Genomic DNA, 24,120 nt, shown 5'->3' on the forward strand with positions numbered 1-24,120 from the left:
ACTATAGAGAACGAAGGGAAATGGAGAGGCCCGTCCTTTTAACGGATAACGAGAGTTGATTGCGCATGTTAGGCTTGTTCTTTGGAATTTCCTCAAAAGCCTATTTTGTCGGTCCACCGGTTAAGAGCTGGCAGCCTCAGGATGATCAGGACAAGTTTGCTACGTCTTTAACAACAGCATGTAGGCGAAGAAAACAGGTGGTGAAAACTACTTCGGGATAACCGTTCAATGTTTAGAAGCCCTGGCCTCTTTTGCGCTCGTCTAGCTAACGATGGGGATTTTTTTTTTTTTAATTCTAGTATGGCAATTCAAAAACGCTCTGTTCTATCGATCAAAGGTTTTTTTTCCCCCTTTTTAAAATTCTATCACACAAAACTAGAAATGCATTACTTTTCAGCCCAAAGTCTCACCACTTCAAGTGCACTCTTTAAAAAAAAAAAAAGGAAACTAAACTACCGATTTAGAAGCTCCGGCTAGGCTATATGTCTTTCTTTGCATATAGCCAATTTTTCATGGGAATGAAGATTGACTGCGGTTAATAGCATTATGCACACCTCAGTGGGATTTTTTTTGCCAATCGTGCAGCAATATGCCTTTTAGACTTCTTCTGAAATTTTACAACATATACATTGCAGGTAATGTATAGCTACAGTTTACCTGATTGTAGAAAGTAAGGTGAACCAAATGGAAGAGAACTTTCTTGTAGCTTTGAAATACCTCGCTTTCCACAAAGCTAATCTCAGCTTCTTGTTGGCAATATTTCAAAACAGAGATCAGCCAATAAACTATAAGATTTACATAATGCTGCATCTAAGTACATAGATTATTATTAATGTCATGCATTTGTGTACATGAAACTCTTCTATTTAAGACTTGTTCTTGTGACTTTTTGTGATCTGATGAATATTGTTTTGCATGGACTTGTGTGTACTTACAAAAAAAAGTGGTTAAATAATGTCACCAATCACCCAAGCATGAGCTTGTGCTTGGGTGATTGGTAACATTATTTAACCACTTTTTCTTCCTGTCAACTTCTGTTTCAATTGTCTTCAATTTTTCTGAAACTTATTGCATTTGTTAACCAGCACAAGAGAATTAGAATTCAAATATTTAATCAATTATCAACATAATTGATAATACCAGAATAATTAGGAAAGGTATATACAAACAAATAATTTTGATTAAAAGATAAAATACTAAGGGCGTGTTCAGGCTACACATACTGAACCAAGGAGAAAAATTAAAATTTAGAGCCTAGTTAATATAAGCTTTAAAATAGCAATATAAAACAAATACGTATACATTTCAATTTTTCTGAAAACCAGGTTCTTTTCCAATAACATTTATTTCTGCATCATCTCTGCAGAATAATTAAGTTTTAACTTCATTATTCTTCTAGTTAGCAATCTGATTTTATTTCAGTATTATTTGTTCTGTGATCTCATTAATTTTCTCTAGCGTTACAGCTGAAAGACATCAATTTTTCTTGATTCAGATTTTCAAATAGTCCAACTTTCACAGACATATACAATTGGAAAAAACATTTCTAGGACAGCACATCTTGGTTAGCATGCCTGCGCTTTAAATTTTAAAATCAAAATTTAAAGATTCAAGATAAATTTGATTACATAAGACTAAGTAAGTGTCTTTTTTTTGCAGATAATTAAATCAGCTATTTTCACGAAGATGCTGACAATACTACATATTTTTACTGAGATGTACATTCAGCTGGACTCATAGAAACTTCCTTTAGTAAGTATGCTTAAGGCTGCAGATTTAAATGACAAATGTAATTGTACTAGCAGATTGAATTGTAGAGCAGGCAAAATCTACTGCAGATGTTTGTGACACAGCATTTTAAGGAGTTTTCATAATTTGCATTGCTAGGACCACCTAAAATGATAAAGCTTGATTACTGTAGGTAAAGGTCACAATTCCTATATCCAGTACTCCTATTTGAGAAAATGACACAAAGCTGGAGGCTTTGAGTGAAACCACAACATACCAGAACATAAGATAAAATTAGGTATCCTGATTCAAAAGGCAATTTTGGGAAACAGAGTAAAGCATTCATAGGCTGCAAAAAGCCATCATATATTGTTTTTCATGCATTTTATACCTCCTATGTATTTCTGTAGAAGACAGCTTGCAACTCTGCTCCTGGGAGTATGGATTTTGGGACAAACTGAGGTTTCTGGGGACAATCCACAGGTCAGTCAGTCAGTCATCTCCCTTCCTCTTCCATGTAAATTGCTCCTTTAGGGACTGCTTTCTGTCTCAGCAGCATTTCATCCTCCTTTGCAGCCTGTCTACCTGACTAAACATATGACAATGGGAAGGAAATAAATTCATTTCCTTTCAATATGCACAGAGTTTAGTAGGCTTCTCTCCAAATAATTTGCTGTATCCTTAATCTTGGCCCTAAAGCTCAAGGCTGGAATGTGGCTAAACCTGCAAGTTGACCTGCAGGATTAAAGCTTGTAGTGGACCTGATACCCCCCCCCCCCCAAAAAAAATAGGGAATACTGGCCAGGAGAAGGAGAGCTGGGCACCTAGTTTAGGTTAGATTGGGAAATGTTCCAGCAGGTTCATCTACATGCCTGACTAGTGGGCAGAATCTGTTGTCTCAGTGGGGTTTCAAAGCTCCCCTTCCATTTTTGAAATAGGCATATATTATCTACCACCTAGAAAGTCGGGACAACATGGCTAAAAGTTGTTTTTTTCATGAATGGCATAGAAATCCTTCCTTTTCCCCCAGCAGAATTGAATCATCTGCAACTGGCTTGCCCTTTGGCAAGAGTAGTGCAATTTTACAAGAAGGGGATATGTCTGTGCATTAGGCTTGCGCTCAGGCCCAAAACTCTACAAAAAGTTGATCTTGCTCTGGGATAAAATTCTCATAGATGCTTCTGTTGGCAAGTCCTTCCAAACTGTGACTTCACCTCAGATTTGCTAATAGTACCTGTGGGGATGATGAGTACCATTGTATTATGTTAGAAAAATAGAGCAAAGAATTCCCAGATTGACTGCTAGTGAATACATGGCTATGTCTTTTCTGTCACATCAGTATGGGTGTGATTTGCGATTGTGATCATCCCAGTACTTATTAGATCTGATCCTCTTTAATAATACAATTATTACTATTTTTATTAGATTTATAAGGCTATCCAAATACAAAGGACTATAAGTTACTAACAACACAGTCCCTTACATCTTTTTTAGAAATAAACCAGTTGAATTCATTGAGTCACTTGCGAACAAATATAGAACAAGCCTTAAAAAGTCTGATTTTATGTATAAAATTCTACTGAATCTTATAGAATATTGCTTCTAAGTACATAGAATTGCACTGTCACATAGAAAAAAATTATTCTGAACCCAGTGGTATTTGTTTGCAGACCAGAATCTTAGTACCTTTGCAGAATTATTTGAATTTAAGTAATTTTTGATATTATTATTAGAATTAGGGAGTTATGGGAACACAAAATTCTTAGTTTTTCCTTTTTCTTTTACATAAAAATTGTGAAATCAAATGTAATTTTTGATTTCATATAAAAAAGATGTCAAGGAACCCTTGATGCTGCCCTAGAATATAAGAATTCTTGAGCTGTAGAGATGGGCAGCATGCTATAGAATCCATCAGGTTTATTGTATGTTGAGCTGAGAGCATATAAAAAGGGTATTTATTACTGTTCATTGTTAATTGAGGAAGCTTGTACATTAGAGGAAATCCTCAATTTAAGGTTCTTGTTCTATAATTGTCCTTTTAGAGCTAATGGGTTGATCTGAAAATGTGGCTTCAGGATTTTATTATATGTTTGCATGGTCTTTTCTACATTAATTCAAATAGCCTGTATTTTAAAATAGCTCTTTAAATATTTGCACAGAAATAAATGCATACATAAGCTGTACCTCAACTTTTAACTGTCACAACTGCTACACAAACTCTCACACAAGTACAAGCAAAAAGCCTTATACCAGAGCAGTCTGTTACAAAGAAAATACCCATCTTGTGCAAAAGAGTGGTACTTAAACTTTACACATGCAGGCCGGAAATAAGAGGCGCAAGAATTTGAACTTTTATCCCATTAGAGTTTGCATTTGTTATAGAGAAGTCATTGCAATTTTTGTGGCATGGCATCTTTGTTAATTTTGCTACAATAAATCTACCACATACTTGGGGTCCTTGTAAATCTATTCTTTAAGTTGCTTTCCTAGCTGAACTGGCAATAGTGCAATTGTTTTGTAAGTAGAACACTAGAATTGTGTAACAGAATAATGTAGCACTTAAATTGTTCCATTTCAAAAGTCTTCGTTGGCTTTTTAGTGTTGGATCTGCAACAATAAAATGAGGGCAGGCATATTATTGGTAATAGGGAGTCATATTTAATATTAACATTTAACTTATTGAACAACAGCATGTTCCATAGCAGATAGGGTTGTCTTAGAGAATTTTCTGTTTTATGAGCTTTATAGAGGGGGAAGGTTTTAAATGTCAAAGTGCAACAAAATTTTTATGATAGGAATCAACAGAGTGCTGTCAATGTTTGGACCTAAAATTGCAGAAGTTTCCAGAGCCATAAAGATATTGTGGCATCACTGATCTGTGGGGCTTGCTAATCTTTTCAATAGAAGTTGACATGGTTTTATTATCCAAATAAACATTTTTCATATGTCCATTTTGATATTACTTTTCTTACCTGATATTCAGTGTTATTGATAAATAAATTAGAAATAGTAAGAGTTGTGTGTGCTTGGGGGCTTTGTGGATTGGTCTCTCTTCCCAACTACTAAAAATTGGAGCAACCTGAAGCTTAAGAAGAATTAAAAGTGAAATACAGATGTAGAGAATGATAATCTTGGATTACCTGCATGAGACTGGATCATGAGCATAATGGGAAACTCTGATAAAACTACACATACATATTAATATGAGCTGTTTAATAGTGGCATAATCTTCTTATTCTGTGAAGTCCTAAATGAAATCAATAGGAGCAGAATTTCACCAATTACAGTTTGGATTCTTATTCTTTCTGTCAAAATGACAAATTTATACAGTCTGGATGTTTTTGTTTGTTTTATCTTATTTTAGCATAATAACTTTAAGATTGGATTAAAAGAACCATTGGCTTCTAAAAATCATCAAATTACCTGTAATCGTGATGGATTAAGAGTATTATCACTGTCTTAACAGCTTGGAAGGGAAATATATATTTTAATACAGACTCTTCTCTTTGCCATTTCCATTTTTCCACACAGTTATAACCATTATTCTTATACAAAATCCTCCAAATCCTTTATTTACGTTTTCAGATGTTATATAGCACAATTTTATGCAATATAATGAACAGCATCACACCAGCTACAGAAAGAACTGTGCTGTAGTTGAAAACAATATCCTGGAGCACCAACATGGGCACAGCACAAAATTCACAACACTACAAATAACTTTGAAATGTATTTTAAAAATAGACAGCTAGAGACTGCAGAACCACTTATGATTCTAAACATAGCAGAATTGCCAGTGCAAGGACACTGGTTTATGAAGGCTGCTTCAGCCACTGCAAGTTCATAAGGAGCCTGAATGGGCAGGGCTTAGTGGAAGTAGTGTCATCTCCCCAACTTTTTCCAATTTATGACAGTTTGCTTCAAGACAGATGGCTCTTGAGGTCTGTTGCAGGAATCCATTGTACAAATCAGTGAAGTAATGTCTAAAACTGTAAGATGAAAGGAAGGGGACTATCACACCTGCGTCAATGGTTCCAATTAGTAGGCACTGGGACATATCAAGAGAGCTAAACAAAATGAGACTGAAGAGTTTAAACAGGGATGAGCCTGAGAAAAATCTTTGTTCCATTGACAGATTATTAATAGTCTCTTAAGGTCACTGGGTTCCATGTTTTAATTCATCATCTTTTTTTACTTAAATGTTGCTTCTTACAAGAAACCTCCAATAAAAGAACCTTAACACTGTTCTGTACATGTTGTTTTCAGTCCTTTTAGTTTTGTTTCTAAACTTTTTCTTTTCTCTTCAATTTGGATACCTTCTTGACAGTTCCATTTTTGTTAAGGAGCTTCAGAACGCGCTCTTTGTGATCCAAGACCTTCAGCATGGATTCTCGAGCCTCATTTATTTGATCCATTACAAGTTTACATCTCTGCATATTTCCCTGAAATATAACAAATATAACACATTGAATTTAAAATGTTAATACTTCAAAGTACTGCATTTTATCTTTAATCATCTTGAAACACCAAAAAGTACCGAAAATGAAGAACTGAAGTATTATTATAGCATATGAGAAGGAACATTGTTCTCATGTAACACGCCTCCCCAGTTCTTGCTGACAGTTTTCTAATACAACTGGTTCCTATAGAAAATATGAAAATTATTGCACACAGCAAAATTATAAATGATAACAAGGTAAATAATGACAGGTATTGTATAGGAAGCCACATGCCAACACCGTAATTCTGTCCCCCAACCCCACATCCCCTTCCCCACTCTGCTTTTCACTAAAATGAAGTTTCAGATGTATTTATGCAGAGCCTAGGGAACTTCAGTTGAAAAAGATTCCCTTTCTTATTTTAAAGTGTAGGTGAAAGATTCAACTGTGTTTAACAAGAAATGGACACCAGAAAGGGAAAAGGGTGGCCTGAATGTAAATGTATAGCACAAAAGCTCTAATAGTTTAGCATGCACGAATTTATGGACTATTATGTAATGCCATGCTTTGAATGTCTGATAAAATAAGTAATTTAGAATGGGTTGATAACAGGTTCTAATATCAGGGCCTAAAAAACAAACTTAATAATATCAAATTATTTCTTTATGATAACATTTGGTTGAGTACATGCAGCTTTATTTTTCAGATATTAAATATCTATTTATCCAAAAGATGTTCAGTTTTGATTTACAGTCCAGGAAATATAAATTAAATCAGTTTGCTAAGAAAAAAAGGAACCAAATGATATGTAAATCTTCAATTTACATATTGTATTGATTGCCTTTAACAGAAACAACAATTGTTTAGTCAAAAAAAAAAAAATTATTCTGCAGCTACAGCTGAGGCCAAAGAAAATTAGCAAAATAAATACAACACACCTGTATCAATTCATTTATTTGATGCAAATCATCATCAGTTGCTGCCTTTTTCTTGGGGATAATGCCTTCTTGTAAGGAGGTGAGCCGTTCATACACATCATGTTCCAGATTAGTCTACAAAATATTAAAATTTGATAACATCAAAGCTTCACAACAGAGTACAAAATTAGAAATTCCAATTCAGTGTTTATCTGATTTCAACAGATTCAGTATAATTTCATTGCTTGCAGAACAGCAGCAAAGTCTTGATATTGATAATGACATCAATATGTTTCAAAGGAGGAGGAACACCCTAATTCACTGAATGGAAAAACATGAATTCTAACTGCCTACAGTGTAGAAACACTATACCACTCTTCCATAGAGACCCAAGCCTTCTCCATTGCTTTTAGTTCTTAATTCTCATATAACTACCACTTAGTATGTAGATTAAAATCTTGATTCATTTAAAAAAACAACTATGTCTATGTATAACAATCATATCTTGGTTTTCCTTTCTACACTTCTGAAATATAAAGACTTCTTTAAACCAGTGCACCAGAGGTAAGTTTTAAGCATTTGAACAAAATGTATCAGTATTTATGCCCGACTCAAAACCTCCCTTACTAAAGTTTTATGTTTATGTGATACAAATTTACCTGCCTCATTTTTGAAGAAACAGTCATGGCAATTTGTGATAGTTTCTATATGTAACTTTTCAAATGACTTACTAAACAGCTCTGGAATTATTTTATACAGAATCAATATGACTTTCCCACTTACCAGCTGTAATAACTGTGCTGCACAGAGATGGACTTTCCATCCCTGTGCACGGCAAGATACACCTTTCTGATTAGCTATCTCTTGTAGCATAGCTTTCTTCTCTTCTAGAAGGAATGAGAGATGAGAAGGAAGCAAATAACCATGCAAAAAAGAAAGTAGATTTTTATTTTTACAGAATAAAAAGAGACACACATTGTTTAGTAGAAGTATGTATAATTTATACATTGATTATATAATGGTCAACTTCAGTTATTGGAATGGAACAGTCTTAAAAATCAAATTCTGATTTCAGTATGTGAAGATGTTTTAAACAAAAGCAAAACCTCTATTCAGATGAAATGAGTGGGAGAGTTATTTCAATCTAGGTGGTAATGTTGATTTCTGAGGATAAAGAATGGTAAGAAAGGTATTGGATATGGAGCTGAAAGATGAATAAACAAAAATAAAGAGCAAGATGGTCACGTTGGACAGAACATAACACTGGCTTATGGCAGTGGGCAAGGTTGGCAGAATCATGTGACACTTAGAATAACTATTGTTACTTTCAATATACACTAATTGGCATACATTAAAATGAAATTTCATTGCATACAGCTCTCAAAGGGTCAGCACTTCCAATTTACACTGGGAGATCATGTACATTGGGAGGAGTATCTGGAGATGTGAAATGTGGGCTTCTTCATTCAGAGCCACTATGGCTTGGAGTTGCTGTGAATGCTGCTGTTTGGTGATCAATAAATAACTGGATGCCTAGATAGACTGCAATTAAAATTCTGCTATTCAGAGTATTAAGTAAGACCCAAAAAGGAGTGGAAAAAAATTGGTTACAACAAATTAGGAGAGAGAGCACTACCACAGAACAGTAACAGCTAAAGAAAGGAAGACATGTAGCAACTGACAGGTAGTGGACTGAATTAGATGAAAGACAGAGAATAATTAAGATGATTAGGCTGGAGAAATGAGTTACATTGTGAGTAGAGCATGAGATAAATTCTCTCACTCCCCCAAGGAAAAAGGATAGCAACAGAACTCTGAAACGCTTTGTCTGGGTGAGAGCAAGAGAAATGGGAGATGAGACAAGGCAAAGACTGGTATAAAGCAAGTGGTAGATCTATGAGTGGGTTAATGGAAGGTAGTAGGTTTGGTGTGGGTGGGTGGTTGTGTATCCATCCTTGTTTTATGTGGCCTCTTAGCAGATTCCCTTTCTCCAGGATTGATTCCCGTTAATGGTGATTGGGGAGAAGAGGTCCCTCCTTTGGCCCCTACTATGTAGGGTGCTACAGGGATTGGTACCGTCTTATTCAACAGCAGACTGTTGGGTGAGCTTATCTGTCACCAAGGGGTGAAATATCAGAATACTGAAAATATCTCTGCCCCTGGCGAATTAAGCAATGCTATGGGTGTCATCCTGGTGCCTGGAGATTTTAAAGGTCTGGATAGGGATCAGCAGGCTTCAACTGAAACCTGCCAAGAATGAGTGGCTTTGAGTTTTAGGGCCTTCTACTTACAGGACTATACCATCTTTGGTGGTGGATTGGGTTACACTGCCCCAAACAGACTATGTGCGCAATTTGGGGATCTTCCTAGACCCACGACTCCTACTTGATGAGTAGATGGCAATCGTGATTAGGAAGTTCTCTGCACAACCTGTCTTCTGTACCAATTAATGCCAGCCCTAGATTGTGAGGCCCCACTCATGCCCTGCTTACTTCCTGGTTGGACTACTGTAATGGGCTCCAACTGTGGCTACCCTTGAAGAGTATCTGGAAAATTCAGCTGTGGAAAATGCAATGGCGTGAGCAGTTACATGTGTTTCTGGCCGAACACGTTACACTCCTGCTTTGCAAGCTGTGTTGATTACCAGTTTGCTTCCAGGACTAATTCAAGTGCTGGAATTGACTTTTAAAGCCCTACATGGCATGGACTGGGTCATTTTAGGGACCACCTCTCCCAAATTTCATCTGCTCATCCCACTAGCTCAAACAGAGCATGTTTGGGTTTCATCATCTAGAGAACTGCATTTGGCTGGCCTCAGGCAGTGGGTCTTTTCTGCTATGGCGCCCATGTTGGGGAATACTTTCCCCCTCCCTCCCCCAAGGTAAGACTGGCTCCATCACTTTTGAAGATCCCTTAGGACTTCATGATGCCGGTAGGCCTGGGGACACCAGGAGACTGGTGAAGTAGTGTGATGGCTCCATTATTATTAACAGGCTCTGTTACTTCTTATTTTTAGCTTTATTTTTATAGTTAATGCTTTTTAATAATAATAATAATAAGTTTTAAATATTGTTTTGTCTTTTTTGTATGCCATCCAGAATCATATATTTTGTGAGATGGATGCCTATGTAAATTGGACAATTTTACTGAAGGTACTGAGTGATGTTGATGCCAAAATATGCCTACTGGGATCTCTGGTACCATATCAGCCTCAGGGCAGAGTAGCACTTTTTCATTTGGAGCCGTGATAGTTACTAGAAATTCTGTTTTACAGATGGCTGTATGGTTGAGCCAGCAGGACCAGGTAGAAATGTTGTTTTTATACTGTCCTGCACATGGTCATTCCCTCTGAGCCACTTGAATCAATATGTGGTTGATGGTTTCTACTCCTAGGATGATGATGCTGGACAATTTCTATCTGCTGTCCCTAGAGATAGAATTGGAGGTTACTCAATATTACTACAGGCCTACACAATATCGTGCTGCATGAAGCCTGCTAAACACCCGTTGACTCACTGGCATTTTTTTTTTTTTTTTAAAGGTCAATAAATTTGCATCCTCACTGCTCCTAAAGGCAGCTGTTAAGCATCTCCAATGCCTCCAGCTCCAGTGCTGCCACCTTTCTGTTAGTTGGGAAACTTCTGATCAGTGCACTGGGTATTTTTAATGTATCAGTATGATCCTTCCCCTTCTACAAATCATGCATGCCTGCACAAGAAGGCGGATATCATTTGTTATATCTACTTAATATTTCACAGTAGAGAAACAGGATCTGTTCATATGTTCTGATCAAATTGAAAACATGAGAAATTCCCAACAATCTGGAGAGCAATTCTGTTGGGAGACTTATCAATCTCTGGAATATACAGATGATTAGAGCTTTTGATAGACAATAGTCACTTGTGCCCTCATTATTTCCAGATTGCATTTCTTTAATTTTTGTTATGCATGGGCTTGCTAGAAACTTTGGCTGGTACAAATTCAACCTTGTAACAACCTATAAAATGCCATGGTTTGGCACCCGGGTATTTGTGAGGTTACTTGTTCCATGTAGAATTTGCTGGGGCACAAAAAAAGAGCAAGATTATTGGAAATTACTGTACCTAATAGCAACTGGAAAAATGATGTAGATTACCTTATATATACAGTTGAAATGTTACATACTTTTAAATAGGATTTTGCATGCATTGTTGGTGGCTAATACATCATTTCAATACACCTATACAAAATGTGTAGTGGAAGGCATACCTTTTACTCTGACATCACTGTATCGCTGGAAATGATGATAGGCTGCTTTCCATGGATTGCGATAGTGACGAAGCAGAGTTATGGGTGGTCTTGGACGTACAGGCACATACCTCACTCCTTCTTCATCTAAGAAAATTTTAAGAATAACTATTTAGGCTTCACGGAGAAGTTTGTATTATGAACTACAAAAAATGAATGTAATCCTATGAGTGACTTTTAAAGCAGAGGTCAGTTCTGCTTTATTTAATGCTAGTTCCAGCATTAATCTGGGAAAAATATTTAAATTGTAATGTTTTTTGGAAATAAACAAGTTCTTCCTTTTTCCCTTCTCCTGAAATGTGATATTTGGGTGGCTGAATAGATATGGTTTTGAGAGATGACTAACTAGAAAATAAAAGTTTTGTTTCTGAATTCAAATAGTCACCTATATATTCTTTTGGAGGTGATTTGCGCTTTTCTGCCTTTATCAGCAAGCTTTTGGTAGTGGATTTCTCATCATCCGTGCTATTGGTCTCCATCATATCCCCTTCCTCTGTAGAGATGATGTGTTGCTGCTTACGTGGTTTTTTCCTTGGGGAAGCACCTGGCGGCAAGTCACTTTGGGGCACTGTAAGATTGTTGGCCAGCAGTGTAACAGATGAAGATACACTATTTGTGCTCAGTGGAGGGACTGCTGGAAAGGAAAAGAGAAACATGCTTAAGACATTTCAGAGTTAGGGTTTAGGAAATACTCCAGATTTTCTGGCTTTTTCTTCCAGAAAATGCAGTGTGCTGCATCACTTGTTCTATTTGTGACATGCATTTATATGACACAGTCACTTTAGAATATTCTGCAAAATTATTCTCCAAAATGTTTTAAAGGACTCGCAATAGTCCGTCTCCCTATTGGGGATTCTTTTCAATAGTTTGGCCTTGTACTAAGAAACCAAACAATTAGCCTTTTTGATTACATTTGAGAATCATACAATAACTATGAAAATTTCAAGCCTCATAAATATAATAAAATATTGATAATATTTGACATTTAAAGATGGGGTAACTTAAGGCAAAATTCTTTTCTGTAAAAAAAAAACAAGCAAAAGAACCTCAGGGGCTCTACAAACTACTACTGAGAGGCCTCATAATGACTCAAGTTTCCCTTTTACCTTGAATACAAAACAATGATTTACTTATTTAATCAAATTTATATAGCCATCCATCTTCCTCCAAAAGGGAAATAGGGCTTAGTTGAAGCCTGTTGTTCCCCATCTATTTCTGACAACTGAAGAAGCTTCTTGGATGAGAAGTGAAATGTTTTCAAAGAAAAAACCAAGAAAGTCCAGTTGCCTTTTGGAAAAAAGCACCTTTGGAACAATCTAGATCAGAGGTGTCAAACTCACGTCGTCATGGCATTGTCATGTGATGTATTGCGATTTTTCCCTTCGCTCAGTCGGGCGTGGGTGTGGCCAGTGCATGACGCATCCGACCTGCGTGCCGCGAGTTTGACAGCCCTGATCTAGATAATCCACTTCCTCCAAAGTTCTCTGAAATTGTTGCTCAACAACCGCCTCTATCACCAAGTTCACAGTGCTAAGAGCTGGTCCACTTTTGGGAACCAAATAGGTTCAAATGGTTTCCAGATAACTGGGCAAGATTCCACCCCAAACATCTCCTCTGGGTTTGTGACAACCCAAGTATCCAACTGGGAATGAATCCAAACATCTTTATCTGACAGAAACTCTGCAAATTCTTCTATGTGGTACTCCCCTTATCCAGGAGGGTCTGGGTCATCTGAAGCAGGGGTAGAATAGTAGTCTGCAGCTGAAATAAGGACAGAGGTGTACTGGTGCTTTGCTACTTGTACCATCATGAGGTAGACTTTAATAGCAGCCCTAATCTATGTTTGGGGAGTTCACTATTATTCATGTCTTATAGTTGCACAAACGTTAACAATGTTTTTAACATTTAATGGGCCTGGTGGCTCAGCAGACTAAAAGCATTGTGATTAACACCAGCTGTCTGCAATTACTGTAAGTTCGAATCTCACCAGGCTCAAGGTTGACTCAGCCTTCCATCCTTTCTAAGGTAGGTTAAATGAGGACCCAGTTTGTGGGGGCAATAAGCTGACTTTGTATAAATATACAAAAGTATGAAGGCCATTGCTTAATGCATTGTAAGCCACCCTGAGTCTCCGGAGAAGGGCGGCATATAAATCAAATTAAAAAAAAAAAAAACATACTCCAATTACAGGCAATTACAGTACCTATATAGGAATCCCCCCCCCAAGTTTTCAGTGATATGCTAATTTTTGTTTATGCAGCAATTTATAAACTTCTTTATGAAGTCATATAGAAAATATAGAAGCAATTAAAATGGAAAGTCTTTTCACCATTATTTATTTATTTGATTGATTTATGTGCAGCCTATCTCATCTAAAGGTGACTGGTTGGCACATATTAAATCAATTTGCTTAAGTTGGCTTTCCTAAGCAATTCTAATCTCTCTTTTATAACTATTTAAACAAGTCTAAAGGTTTTCAAAGTAGACTGAAGAACCCTTTTACTGGGCTGATGCAAGATTGTGAGCAGGACTAGAAGACCTCCAAGGTCACTTCCAGCCCTATGATTCTATAAATCAAACAAAACAAAACAAAACCGTACCTGAAACTGGTCGCATTATATCCAAAGGTTCCACTTCCTCTTTTATTTTTATCTCTGGTACAACAGGACCCAATACTGTAGAGAGGATACCACTTATGGTTGATGGAGGTGGAGGAACAGTTACAACTGTGGCTGAAGTAGGTGGAGGAGCTGGAAGTGTTCCTGGAATGCTTGATAGAGCAGCTGTGGGCTGCGAAGGTGGACTAGCTGCCGTGATGATTGTTGGAATGGCAGACTGTGGCTGCTGAGAAGTAGGAACTGAGACAGGAGGTTGCTCATTACTCTGTATGGATACTGCCTCCACAGACACTGTTACAGGAGTGGCCATTGACACATGAATTTCTGGCTTAGGTTTAACACTAGACAGAACACACAAATTAAAAAGTTAAGACTCTTTCTTCAAGATGCTATAACAATAAACGTACAATGGTATAGTGAGTCATATACACAAACAGAGTCATATATATCCAGAAATTAATGACCATGAACCCACTGCAAATTTTGAAGCGTTCCCCAACACAGGTTCTGTGCTTTTCTCTCATTAAGAGCCTCCTAGTTCCAGCTTCTACTTTCTGCTGAACCAGGAGCTATGAATCCAGAATGACTCCCAATCGTGTTCCACCTCCATGGGGGAGTGCAACTCTGTCCAGAATAACTTTGGAGGCCATATTTCTAAATTGTTTGCTGATGACCAGCAGCTTTGTTTTGGTGGGGTTTATTCCAAACCAGTTTCATCCCATCCAGATCCTCAAACAGGGGTCGGCTTCCCATAATTTAACAACTGGTTCACCTAGTGTAAAACTGAAAATGTGAGCATGCATGCTTCGCTTGTGCATGTGCCTTCCGCACTTGTGCGTGGCTTCAAACACGGCGATTTCATGCACACAGCTTCTAGCACACCACCTGCGGTGAGTAGAGCGGGCAAGGTGCGGAAATCAGCTGGGCTGCATGGGCAGGGCAAGCGAGCCAGAGAGTGAGATATATAGGACGAGATAGCACCGGGACGGGTGGGCAGGCCCAGCTGGTAATTGAAACTACCAGTTTGCCCGAACTGGCAGCAGCCCACCTCTGTCCTCAAACCTCCAGATACCTTTTCAAAATTTCTGGTATCGTTCATGATGGCAATCAATGACTTTGATCAACATACTTGTGATACCTCACCTGAACTAATGGATGACTTCTCCCATTGATTTCATTAAGTATTAAACAGAATGGGAAAAAGCCCTGAGGCTTTGGGATTCTCTGCTGGAGCTTCTGTGGATTTCAGCTCTGCCTCCATGATCACCACTGAAGCAATCTACTCGTGTAGAACTATTCTAAAATACTGTCCCTAACTCCCAGCTTTTGCAGCACATACAGTAGAAAGCTGTAAATGAACATTACCTACAGGTCCAACAGGACCAAAACAGAATATATTCCCCACATCTATGTTCTGATGAAGTAATTTCATTCCCATGATGGGGCTTGGATCATTTCCTCAATATTTCCCTAAAAAACCATATGTGGAAACAGCATCCCAGATTACCTTCTTAAAGAGAGATGCCCTACCACTCCTTTAAAGCAGATGGGATTACCCTCTTCCTTAAAGAAGTATTAATATTATGGATTCAGCAACTCATGCCCTGCTTAGCCCCTATAGGAACTAGGATGGATATGGATTGAGCTAATTTGAGGCAGAATTCAAATTGCAGAAATTCGTATCCCATTATCTTGAACTACACAAGCTAAAAAAACTTTGCTCAGTGAACATTTATACATATGTTTGCTTAAATTACTTGTTTTAAATATTTACCATGCAATATATTTTTGTTTGCAAAGCTAAAATGGCAGATTTTTTGGGGGGGGGGAGGGGGGAATCTTACCCAGCTGGTCTTGGTGATCCACTTGCACTTCTCACAGAACTTTCTACACGAGGGCCAGCTACCTCAGTTGGTTGAGGAGGAATTAGGCTTTTCCTCACTGCCAGCCTGCAAAATAACATGCCAACTACTATGAAATTTCCTTTGTTTTTAAGCACGAATATCTGTGTAAAGAGTATAGATCAACATTGTAATTAACTTTAAAATATTGTAGTAGCTCTCTAGTGAGGGTAAAATAAGAAATGTAACATGCTATTCTGTTCTGCAAGTCTAAAGCTTTCATTCAAAACTACGTTCAGAAATTTTGAAAGCTTCAACAAAAAGACTTTTTCTAATTTTGATCTTCATATGATAAAAATACAATCAGATATACAAAATTTTGTTATTCATAGCTTCTTTTATATTTTATTAGCAGTGTATTATCAACCATATGAAATATGGTTGATAAAATGTTACAAAATAAATTTACTTCTGATATGGTGATGAGCACATCATAAATATAAATATTTGCATAAATATTACTGCAATTGCAATTTTACTCACCCATCAGTAGTAGGTTTCTTTCGGAGAATGCTTGGACGTGGGGATGAACCCTGAGCTGATGTGCTAGAATTGGCACTCTGGCTGTGAGTTTGCACCACTGTAGTTGAAGCTGAAGCAGAGTTGAATGTATTGCTAATTGGATTGGCCATAATGGTGGCTCCATCTGCCAAGACCACTAGTGAAAGTGGTCAGAAAAATAAAAAATTAGTTGAAGTGATTATCTGGAAATTATAACTTGCTTTCCTTAAAATAACCCATGTTTGGATCACAAATATTGATATTTTTAATTTATAGGGTACTCTTTATACTTTTTCAGAATTAAATCTAATAATGTTCAATATAGCATTCTCCTTCAGTAAGTCTCCAAATAACTCAGATTGTACTTAACTCCTTCCTCAGAGAAAAAGGTGATATGCATTTCTAATCTTGGAGACTGAAAGAAAGCAGAAACTTTATCCTGTTTGATGACACCAGAACATTTGCAATAAAGTTGCACGTAAGAACAAGAAAATAGCAGTCTAACTCTAAATAATATGTCCTAGGTTACAGTCCTTTCTTTGTATGTTTCCTTGAAAATTCCAGCATAATCAAAATAACTTCCTAAAAAGGCAGATATTCAGAATATGTTTCCCTAATAAGACATTGTCCAAATAGCAGATGGTTACTAGAAAAAATAAAATATTTAATTGGGGCCTACATTATGGTCTTTTACTACTAAATGAAGACCACCTTAAATGGTATGCTTTCAAAATTCTTTGCATACTATTAAATTTTACTGAAATTTGGTTTTATATTGTTGATGATTCTGTTTTAGATTTAATGCCTGCATCTTTTATGGATTTAAATTTTATATTACAATCTATAAAGAAAATTGTAATTATTGGAATATATCTATATTTATGTCTATATCTCTCTATATCACAAATAAATCATGATAAATAAAAACCTGATGTCTTGGTTTCAGTTTGTGATTGCTGAGGCCCCAATGGTGCTGTTTGAAGACCTTGAGGGCCAATTGGTGTAGCTGGATGTAGCCCTTGGGTTCCAATTGGTGTAGACTGTATTCCTTGGGCACTGATGGGTGCTGGCTGTATCCCCTGTGCTCCAATTGGTGTAGACTGTATGCCCTGTATATGACGGGCGTGGGATGCATCTACTGTCATCAGCTGCATGGGATTAAGATGCACTGTCGAAGCTACTCCTACTCCAGTCTGAGCTGCTATGGCAGAATTGGGAGCCTGGGCTGAAACTGGAATGACATGCTTAATAAATCTTCTGGTTTGTGTGGGAGTAATTAAGTACAATGTTGTCAAATGCACTTCATACCTGATAATGTAATTATATATTAGTAGTTTGATTGTAACAACAGTTTAAGATTTACATACATTAGATTTAGCTTTAAATCCACACATAACTATACTGCTTCATATCGCTAAAGTTATAACTTGCATGAACATGATTAGTGCCACTAAACTTATTGCTTTCATATCAACTCAAGAGAACATACTCAATTCATATCTAACTCCATTCACCACAGCATGTTCAGTTAGCCAAATTATTATAGTAGATGATACAGTAAGTCTAGTATAGATGAAAACCAACCATATAACTGCAAAATTCATATAATAATTGTGATTGTGAATTTAAATAAGAAAGTATCCATTTCAATATCCATTGATCTTAATCTTATTGGATTGTTTTAGCTTGTATTTTCCAACAATACAGTTTATACTTACAATGTAGAGAGCTTTGTTTGCATAACATAACAACCCAAGCTCATTGCCAGAGTCGTTTCTTTGCAATGCATAAATCAGAACATTAATCTCTTATATGACTTTTGTAATTATTACTAAATAATTCATGTGGCTAACCTGGACACTTAGAAAAGCACTGAAAAAGCATTTTTCATATAGATTTCAAATTTTTATGGTATTAAAAATACCATAACACTGCCATTAATACTACCTGTACTGCTTTTTTACACCTGAAGAAACTAGTTGAGTAAGTTACTCGCATTTTGTTGTAAACCACCCAGAGACTTTAGATATGAGATGAGCGGCAAATAAATTCCACAAATAAATAAATAATAAATAAATAAATATTTAATAATCTCAAAATTTTGTTTTGTTTTGTTTTGTTTTTGTTATTTTAATTAAACAAGAGATGATCAATGTGTTTTTCTACTTTTGCGTTTGGTGGGTAGTGTTTCTTTTTTAGACCCCAATAATTTGCACACCTTCATCTTAAACATTGTTTTTATGGATAAAGTTATATTGCTGCTCTAAGTAAAGCACCACTGTAAATTACTGAAATTAATGAACTCTTACCAGGATATTGGCGGATAGTGGATACAGAGCTGGTAATAGGTGTGTAAGTGTGGGCAGCCAAAGGGTACGAAGGAGGATACGTTGGTAAGAAATACTGAAATTGAACAGGCACTGACTGTCTACAGGAGTGGAAATGAGAATTATTAAATACAGTCTTGCAATTAGATCCATTTAATAAATTATAGTTATGATAATTACATTTTATTATAGTGCAAATTATAAATCTTATTTGTTAGCTTATTTGGAGACAAGAGATTTGAAAAAAAATTAGAAGGACATTTGAAAAGATTGTGGAAGCAACTCATTTCTTTTTATATCTTGCCACATTATAATCCAATTAAAAGAATAAATATGAACTAAAGGAAAGGATTTTTACATATTACTTGTTTAATGCCTTAGGTTTTTAAAAAATCTCTCAGTTCCATTGATAATTAATCTAGAACAGCACTGTATACATTTGACGCACTTTAGAAATTTATTTTTAAGCACATACATATTACAATCCATTTCTAAATACAGCAGGGTTTGAAATGCAGGATTTGACAAGGGGCATTATAGGTAGTCCTTGGCTTATGGCCACAGTTGAGAACAGAATGTCATGGCCACTTTTACTGCAGTCCCAGTCAAGTCACCACGATGATAAATGCAAAACCATCTTAACCAACTGGCTAAAAATAGAAAATTGTGATCACATGACAACAGGATGCTGCAACAGATTGATCATAACTGTGTACCAAATGCTAAGCATCTAAGTTGTGATCATGTGACCATAAGAGCAGGGTGATAGTCATGTTCAAAATTTAGGCCATGGCTGTAAATGGAGGACTGCCTGTATTTGCTCTTAATTATCCTTCATTTCCTGGCATTCACACTACTGAACAACATAATTCAAGGTATTCTCTATTTTTATTACCTGAATGAGTTTGTGCCCAGGGAATTTTAATTCTTTCAGAATCATAACAGATATTCAATAGAATTATACAAAAGTTTAATTATTTTAGAAACTGTAATAATATAGATTCCATCTATCCAAGATTAAGAAATTCGTTTCCTGTATAAGAAAATAAACTCACTTACCTATTATCATTTCTAGCTTCCATTGCCACTGGATTTGGAGATGCACGGTGACTAGATATAGGAATGAGATTACTCCTTTCTGCTGTATAATCAGACTGGATGCGGGGAGAGGTATGTGTGATTTGCTGGGGGACGACTTTAGCTGTATAGTAACAAGTGACAATCCAGTTATTAACCATACTCAGTAAACTAAGACTAAGAAAATAAAATATGCAGAAGATGATGTTCAAGGGACCAAGCCTCTCTGTATTGTCCTTTTAACAGAAAGACAGTCCATGAGAATTTAGAGCTGAAAACATAGGCATTTTCAACTGAATAGAAATGCGATATATAAATTCGTAAAATATTATATGGGCAAAGAAATACCTATAGCACTGCTGAAGGAAAATGAGGGATGAATCTGACCAGCTATGAGCTAGAGTCTCTATTAAGACCTTACTTGTGGTGGTAAGAGCACACAACCACCATTATTTCTCTGCCCTTTTTGTGTCTGCAGAGTGTCGCCTAGCGGCTTTCAAAATTACCAGGTTCCTCGATTAGGGGGCTTACGTGGTCAACTTCGAGGCCATGCAGAGAAATTTATAGAACACCTGATGGACAGTCACTTGTATCTGTTCCCAGTTGGAATCCAGGCATGGTGCAGGTCCATTAGAATACTTCCCCAGTTATCTAGAAACAGTTTGACCCTGTTGGTCCTGATGAAATGGACTGGGTGCTCAATGCTGTCAGTGTAACCACCTGCCAATTAGATCCCTGTCCCTCCTGACTACTGAAAGCTTCCAGGACAGCAACTTCCAGGTGGGTTTAGGCAGTGATTCAATTCTTCATTACAGGAGGGACGTTTCCACGATTAGGTGGCAGTCATGGCTAGGAGAGCCTTTGCATAACTTTGTTGTGTGCCAGTTGCGCCCTTTCCTGCATCTTGAATCCCTGCACGCAGTCACTCAAGCCCTGGTCATCTCATGCTTGCAAAGCACTCTACATGGGGCTACTTTTGAAGAGTGTTCAGAAGCTACAACTGGTGCAGAATATAGCGATGCAGACAGTTCCTGGGGCCTCTATGATGGTTCATATTGCATCGCTTCTGGGTCCAATACAAGGTGTTGGTTATCATCTTTAAAACACTTCATGGCATGAGTCCAGGCTATCTCACCCCAGTGGAACTGGCACACCTCACCCATGTTGGCAGAAGGGAAATGCTGTGGATCCCATTGGCCAAGGAATCCCAACTAGTGGGATCCAAGAAGAGCCCTTTCTGTCCTCTGAAACAACATGTCCTCTGATGTGAGATTCACAGCCATCCTTTTGGCCTTCTGAAAGGACCTGAAGACCTGGCTCTACCAACTGACTGGGATCTCATTGGGGTCATGTCATTTTGGAGGTGGTTTATGGACTGATATCCCACCTCCTCCCCTGTGTGCATCTTGCTCTCTTTCTTCTCATCTTGTCAATTTCAAACCAATTTTAGTAATAATATTTATCATTTTAAAGTCTTATTCTTCTTTTTATGATTGTAAGCCAGCTCTAGGCAAGATAGGTGGCACATAAGTTTAATAAATAAATTGCCTACCTCTGAGAAAAATATAAAATAATACTTAAATATTATAAATCAAATTACAGTATAAGAGAACCCACTCACCAACTGGGATGTTTGAAGTGGTCACAGCTGTTGCATGGGATGAATGCGAGGGCATAGTCACAGTGACAATTGTACTAGAGGCTGCTTGAGTGTGAGGTATGGAACCTAGAAGAAAAATGTAATACAATTAAATCTTTGTGTAGAAAATGTCAATGAATATAGATGAGAAGAACAGAATAATTTATACAAGAAAATATGTTCTATTGATAGAAGCAAGCTAAAAGAAATATCAAGCAGTATTTTTCACATGGTATGACACTGTGGGACTAATTAAAAAGGATGTACCCCAAATCCTAGACTATTGTGCCCCTACAATCTTGCTTTCTCTCAAAATGTTACATATGGTTCATGACCACCAAAATGTTGCTATTGTCACTCAAATCTATTGTGAGACAAAATATTTTGTTTAAACAGAGTTTTGCAACATTAATAACTTTTTTTTAGTTTTACAAATATGCGAACTACAGATACTTACCAGTTGTAGTCACAGAAGGAATAGTATTTGTTGCTAAAATTGGTGCCACAGTTGCTGCTGCTACTGGAGTACCAGTACTAAAAATCGTTTTCTGTAGAGGAAAATGTTCTACATCAAAAACGGTTGAAAATTTGCTTAAAAATATTATTGTATGCCTGAACTAGTCGCCAAGCTATTAGCCCTTATAAAACATAATATTTACATGTGGTTTAAAACCATGGTTTATTGAATAAATTAACAACTTTTAAATAAAGTAACAACTGAATGATCTCAGTTACTTTATTAAGCCATCATTCATACAACATAACACGCAGTAATTGAGATCATGTAACCTATTAAATAAAATAAAAAACGGACTTGTTCTCAAAGTGTGTTGCATGAATGCCTCAATAGAAAAGAAGTAACTGGTTGGAATGCATTCATAATAATTTACCTGAGCCATGGGGTGAAGCTGTTGTTTTTGTGTTCCTATGGCTGGATGAGAAGGTAAAGTAATTCTGGTTGCTGTATCCCTTGGCTGGGCAGGACGCTGAATACTGATAGGTGTAGAAGGTGGGTGCTGTTGAATTGATAGTGCTGGCCGACTGTAAAAAAAAAAGTTATTTTACTTAGGGTAATGAAAAGTTAATGACACAAGAGATATCATGACTTAAGATGTGCATTACCTAAATTAAAATACTGTGCAAAAATGGCTTGGTTCATGGAGCAATTATCTAAGAAGGCAATCTGAAACAGCCTGTATATAGTAGCCAGATTGTAAAAAATGATCCTCAGGTGCAAACAGATCAACATGCAAATACATATATATCTTCCAATTATATACTTGGTCTACTTAATGCTGTGTTCTGTGGTGGTTACCTGAGGGTAGATTCTGTAGCATGTGTGGTTGTTGTAGTAATAACAGGTGATTGAGCCCTTGTGGCTGAGACTGTTGCAACTACAGCAGGCGGAATAGTACTTGAAGTTGTCACAGCAGGCCGAGACTATGTAGGGAAGAAAAAAAATAGCATCTTATCAGCATTGCAATTTCATTATTGTAAGAACTTTCAACTATTTCAGAATCTGTTTAAATTATATCCTAGATAATATTCAAGGCATTATTGATATATTGAAGGCATTATTTTTAGAGAAGTAGGAAAAAAAATGCATGACAACCTCACACAAGAGTAAAAAATACTTAATCAACTATCACAGACATTGAAACTCTTAAGTAGAAAGACATCTTGAAGTTCATTATTAGGTATATTTTATTTACAGTGGCTTCTCCAAAACTATTTCTATAATGTTAGGAAAAGAAGCTGCCAGATTTCCCAGATTATTTATGCAGTGAGCCACTGAATCTGCAAAGTGATTTCTTACTGAAAGAGACAAAAAAGAAACATTAAAACAATTAAATAAATACCTCATGACTGCTACTTGCCTGGATAGGTTGATGAATGATATGCTGAACTGCTGGTTGAGCTGTAGCTGCATTTGGCAACTGTGAAGCTGGCCTCAAGACAGTTGTTACTTTAGAACTTGACATCACAGCAGCAGCAGCTGCACCTGAAAGAACCCATACTCATATGACTGAAGAACATTTAATGTTCCATTTTAAAAGTGTCAGGTTAGCTGCAGCTTTTATGCAGGAGACATGATAAAAAAAATAATAAGAAATACTACCACATGATTCCAACTGTATACAACAGTGAGCTCAGCCACATTTAAAACCACAGATTGCAAGAAGCCAACTGGGCCATCTAATCCAACATCTCACGCAGAACTCCAAATTAGAACGTTCCTAACAAACCACCACGTGGTTAATCTATCCAGTGAAGGAGAGCACATCATCTGTCTTGGAAGTTGGTTTCATTTTCAATTTCATTATAATAAGGAAAAAATATCCTAACATTTAATTGTAATTTGCCTCTCCTTTAAGGCCACTATTTTGACTCCCGCACATGGGATGAGAGACCATAGAGAACTTTTTTCTACGCAGTGTCCTCTCAGAATCTTAAGCAGTGCTAGATTTACCCATACCTCTAAGACCCTTAGTCTCTTTTCAAGGATAGTTATATTCAGTCTTCTTAGTTTGGTCATATAAACATTTCCTGATGATACTGGATACTCTCTTTTGTATTTCTTCAAGTTTTCTGGAATCGTGAACCAACCCTCAAAAGTAGGCTCTGTCCAATGCCAAAGACAATTCAACTACATACACGAGGCTATTCAATATTATCAGGAAACTTT

General features: G+C 36.8%; 1 protein-coding gene and 1 long non-coding RNA gene across 6 annotated transcripts in view; one reads left to right on the forward strand and one right to left on the reverse strand.

Annotated features, from left to right (window-relative positions):
- The window catches only part of LOC139318856 (uncharacterized), a 27,604-nt gene continuing 3,484 nt past the window's right edge, over positions 1–24,120 (forward strand). The window contains exons 1-4 of one of the 2 annotated variants that reach the window (XR_011600536.1): positions 1–635; positions 1,660–1,752; positions 2,139–2,211; positions 19,794–19,888. This is a non-coding gene — a long non-coding RNA (uncharacterized lncRNA). The remainder of the gene's footprint in view (positions 636–1,659; positions 1,753–2,138; positions 2,212–19,793; positions 19,889–24,120) is intronic. The other variant, XR_011600537.1, reaches the window with a different exon arrangement.
- The window catches only part of SAP130 (Sin3A associated protein 130), a 24,803-nt gene continuing 5,777 nt past the window's right edge, over positions 5,095–24,120 (reverse strand). The window contains exons 6-21 of one of the 4 annotated variants that reach the window (XM_070946502.1): positions 23,312–23,436; positions 22,750–22,874; positions 22,325–22,475; positions 21,892–21,982; positions 21,417–21,521; positions 19,778–19,919; positions 18,701–18,819; positions 17,320–17,622; positions 16,374–16,548; positions 15,834–15,938; positions 13,972–14,330; positions 11,757–12,002; positions 11,333–11,458; positions 7,868–7,971; positions 7,106–7,219; positions 5,095–6,170 (exon numbers count right to left, since the gene is read on the reverse strand). In XM_070946502.1, the coding sequence (XP_070802603.1) occupies positions 6,012–6,170; positions 7,106–7,219; positions 7,868–7,971; positions 11,333–11,458; positions 11,757–12,002; positions 13,972–14,330; positions 15,834–15,938; positions 16,374–16,548; positions 17,320–17,622; positions 18,701–18,819; positions 19,778–19,919; positions 21,417–21,521; positions 21,892–21,982; positions 22,325–22,475; positions 22,750–22,874; positions 23,312–23,436 (2,549 nt within the window). In that variant the 3' untranslated portion in view covers positions 5,095–6,011. Of the gene's footprint in view, positions 6,171–7,105; positions 7,220–7,867; positions 7,972–10,259; positions 10,512–11,332; positions 11,459–11,756; positions 12,006–13,971; positions 14,331–15,833; positions 15,939–16,373; positions 16,549–17,319; positions 17,623–18,700; positions 18,820–19,777; positions 19,920–21,416; positions 21,522–21,891; positions 21,983–22,324; positions 22,476–22,749; positions 22,875–23,311; positions 23,437–24,120 lie in introns of those variants that run through there. The other 3 variants (XM_070946501.1, XM_070946500.1, XM_070946503.1) reach the window with 3 other exon arrangements.

The sequence above is a fragment of the Pituophis catenifer genome, unplaced genomic scaffold, assembly GCF_029215685.1.
Source record: "Pituophis catenifer annectens isolate HBS135680 unplaced genomic scaffold, rPitCat1.0.hap2 SCAF_6, whole genome shotgun sequence".
NCBI lineage: Eukaryota > Metazoa > Chordata > Lepidosauria > Squamata > Colubridae > Pituophis > Pituophis catenifer.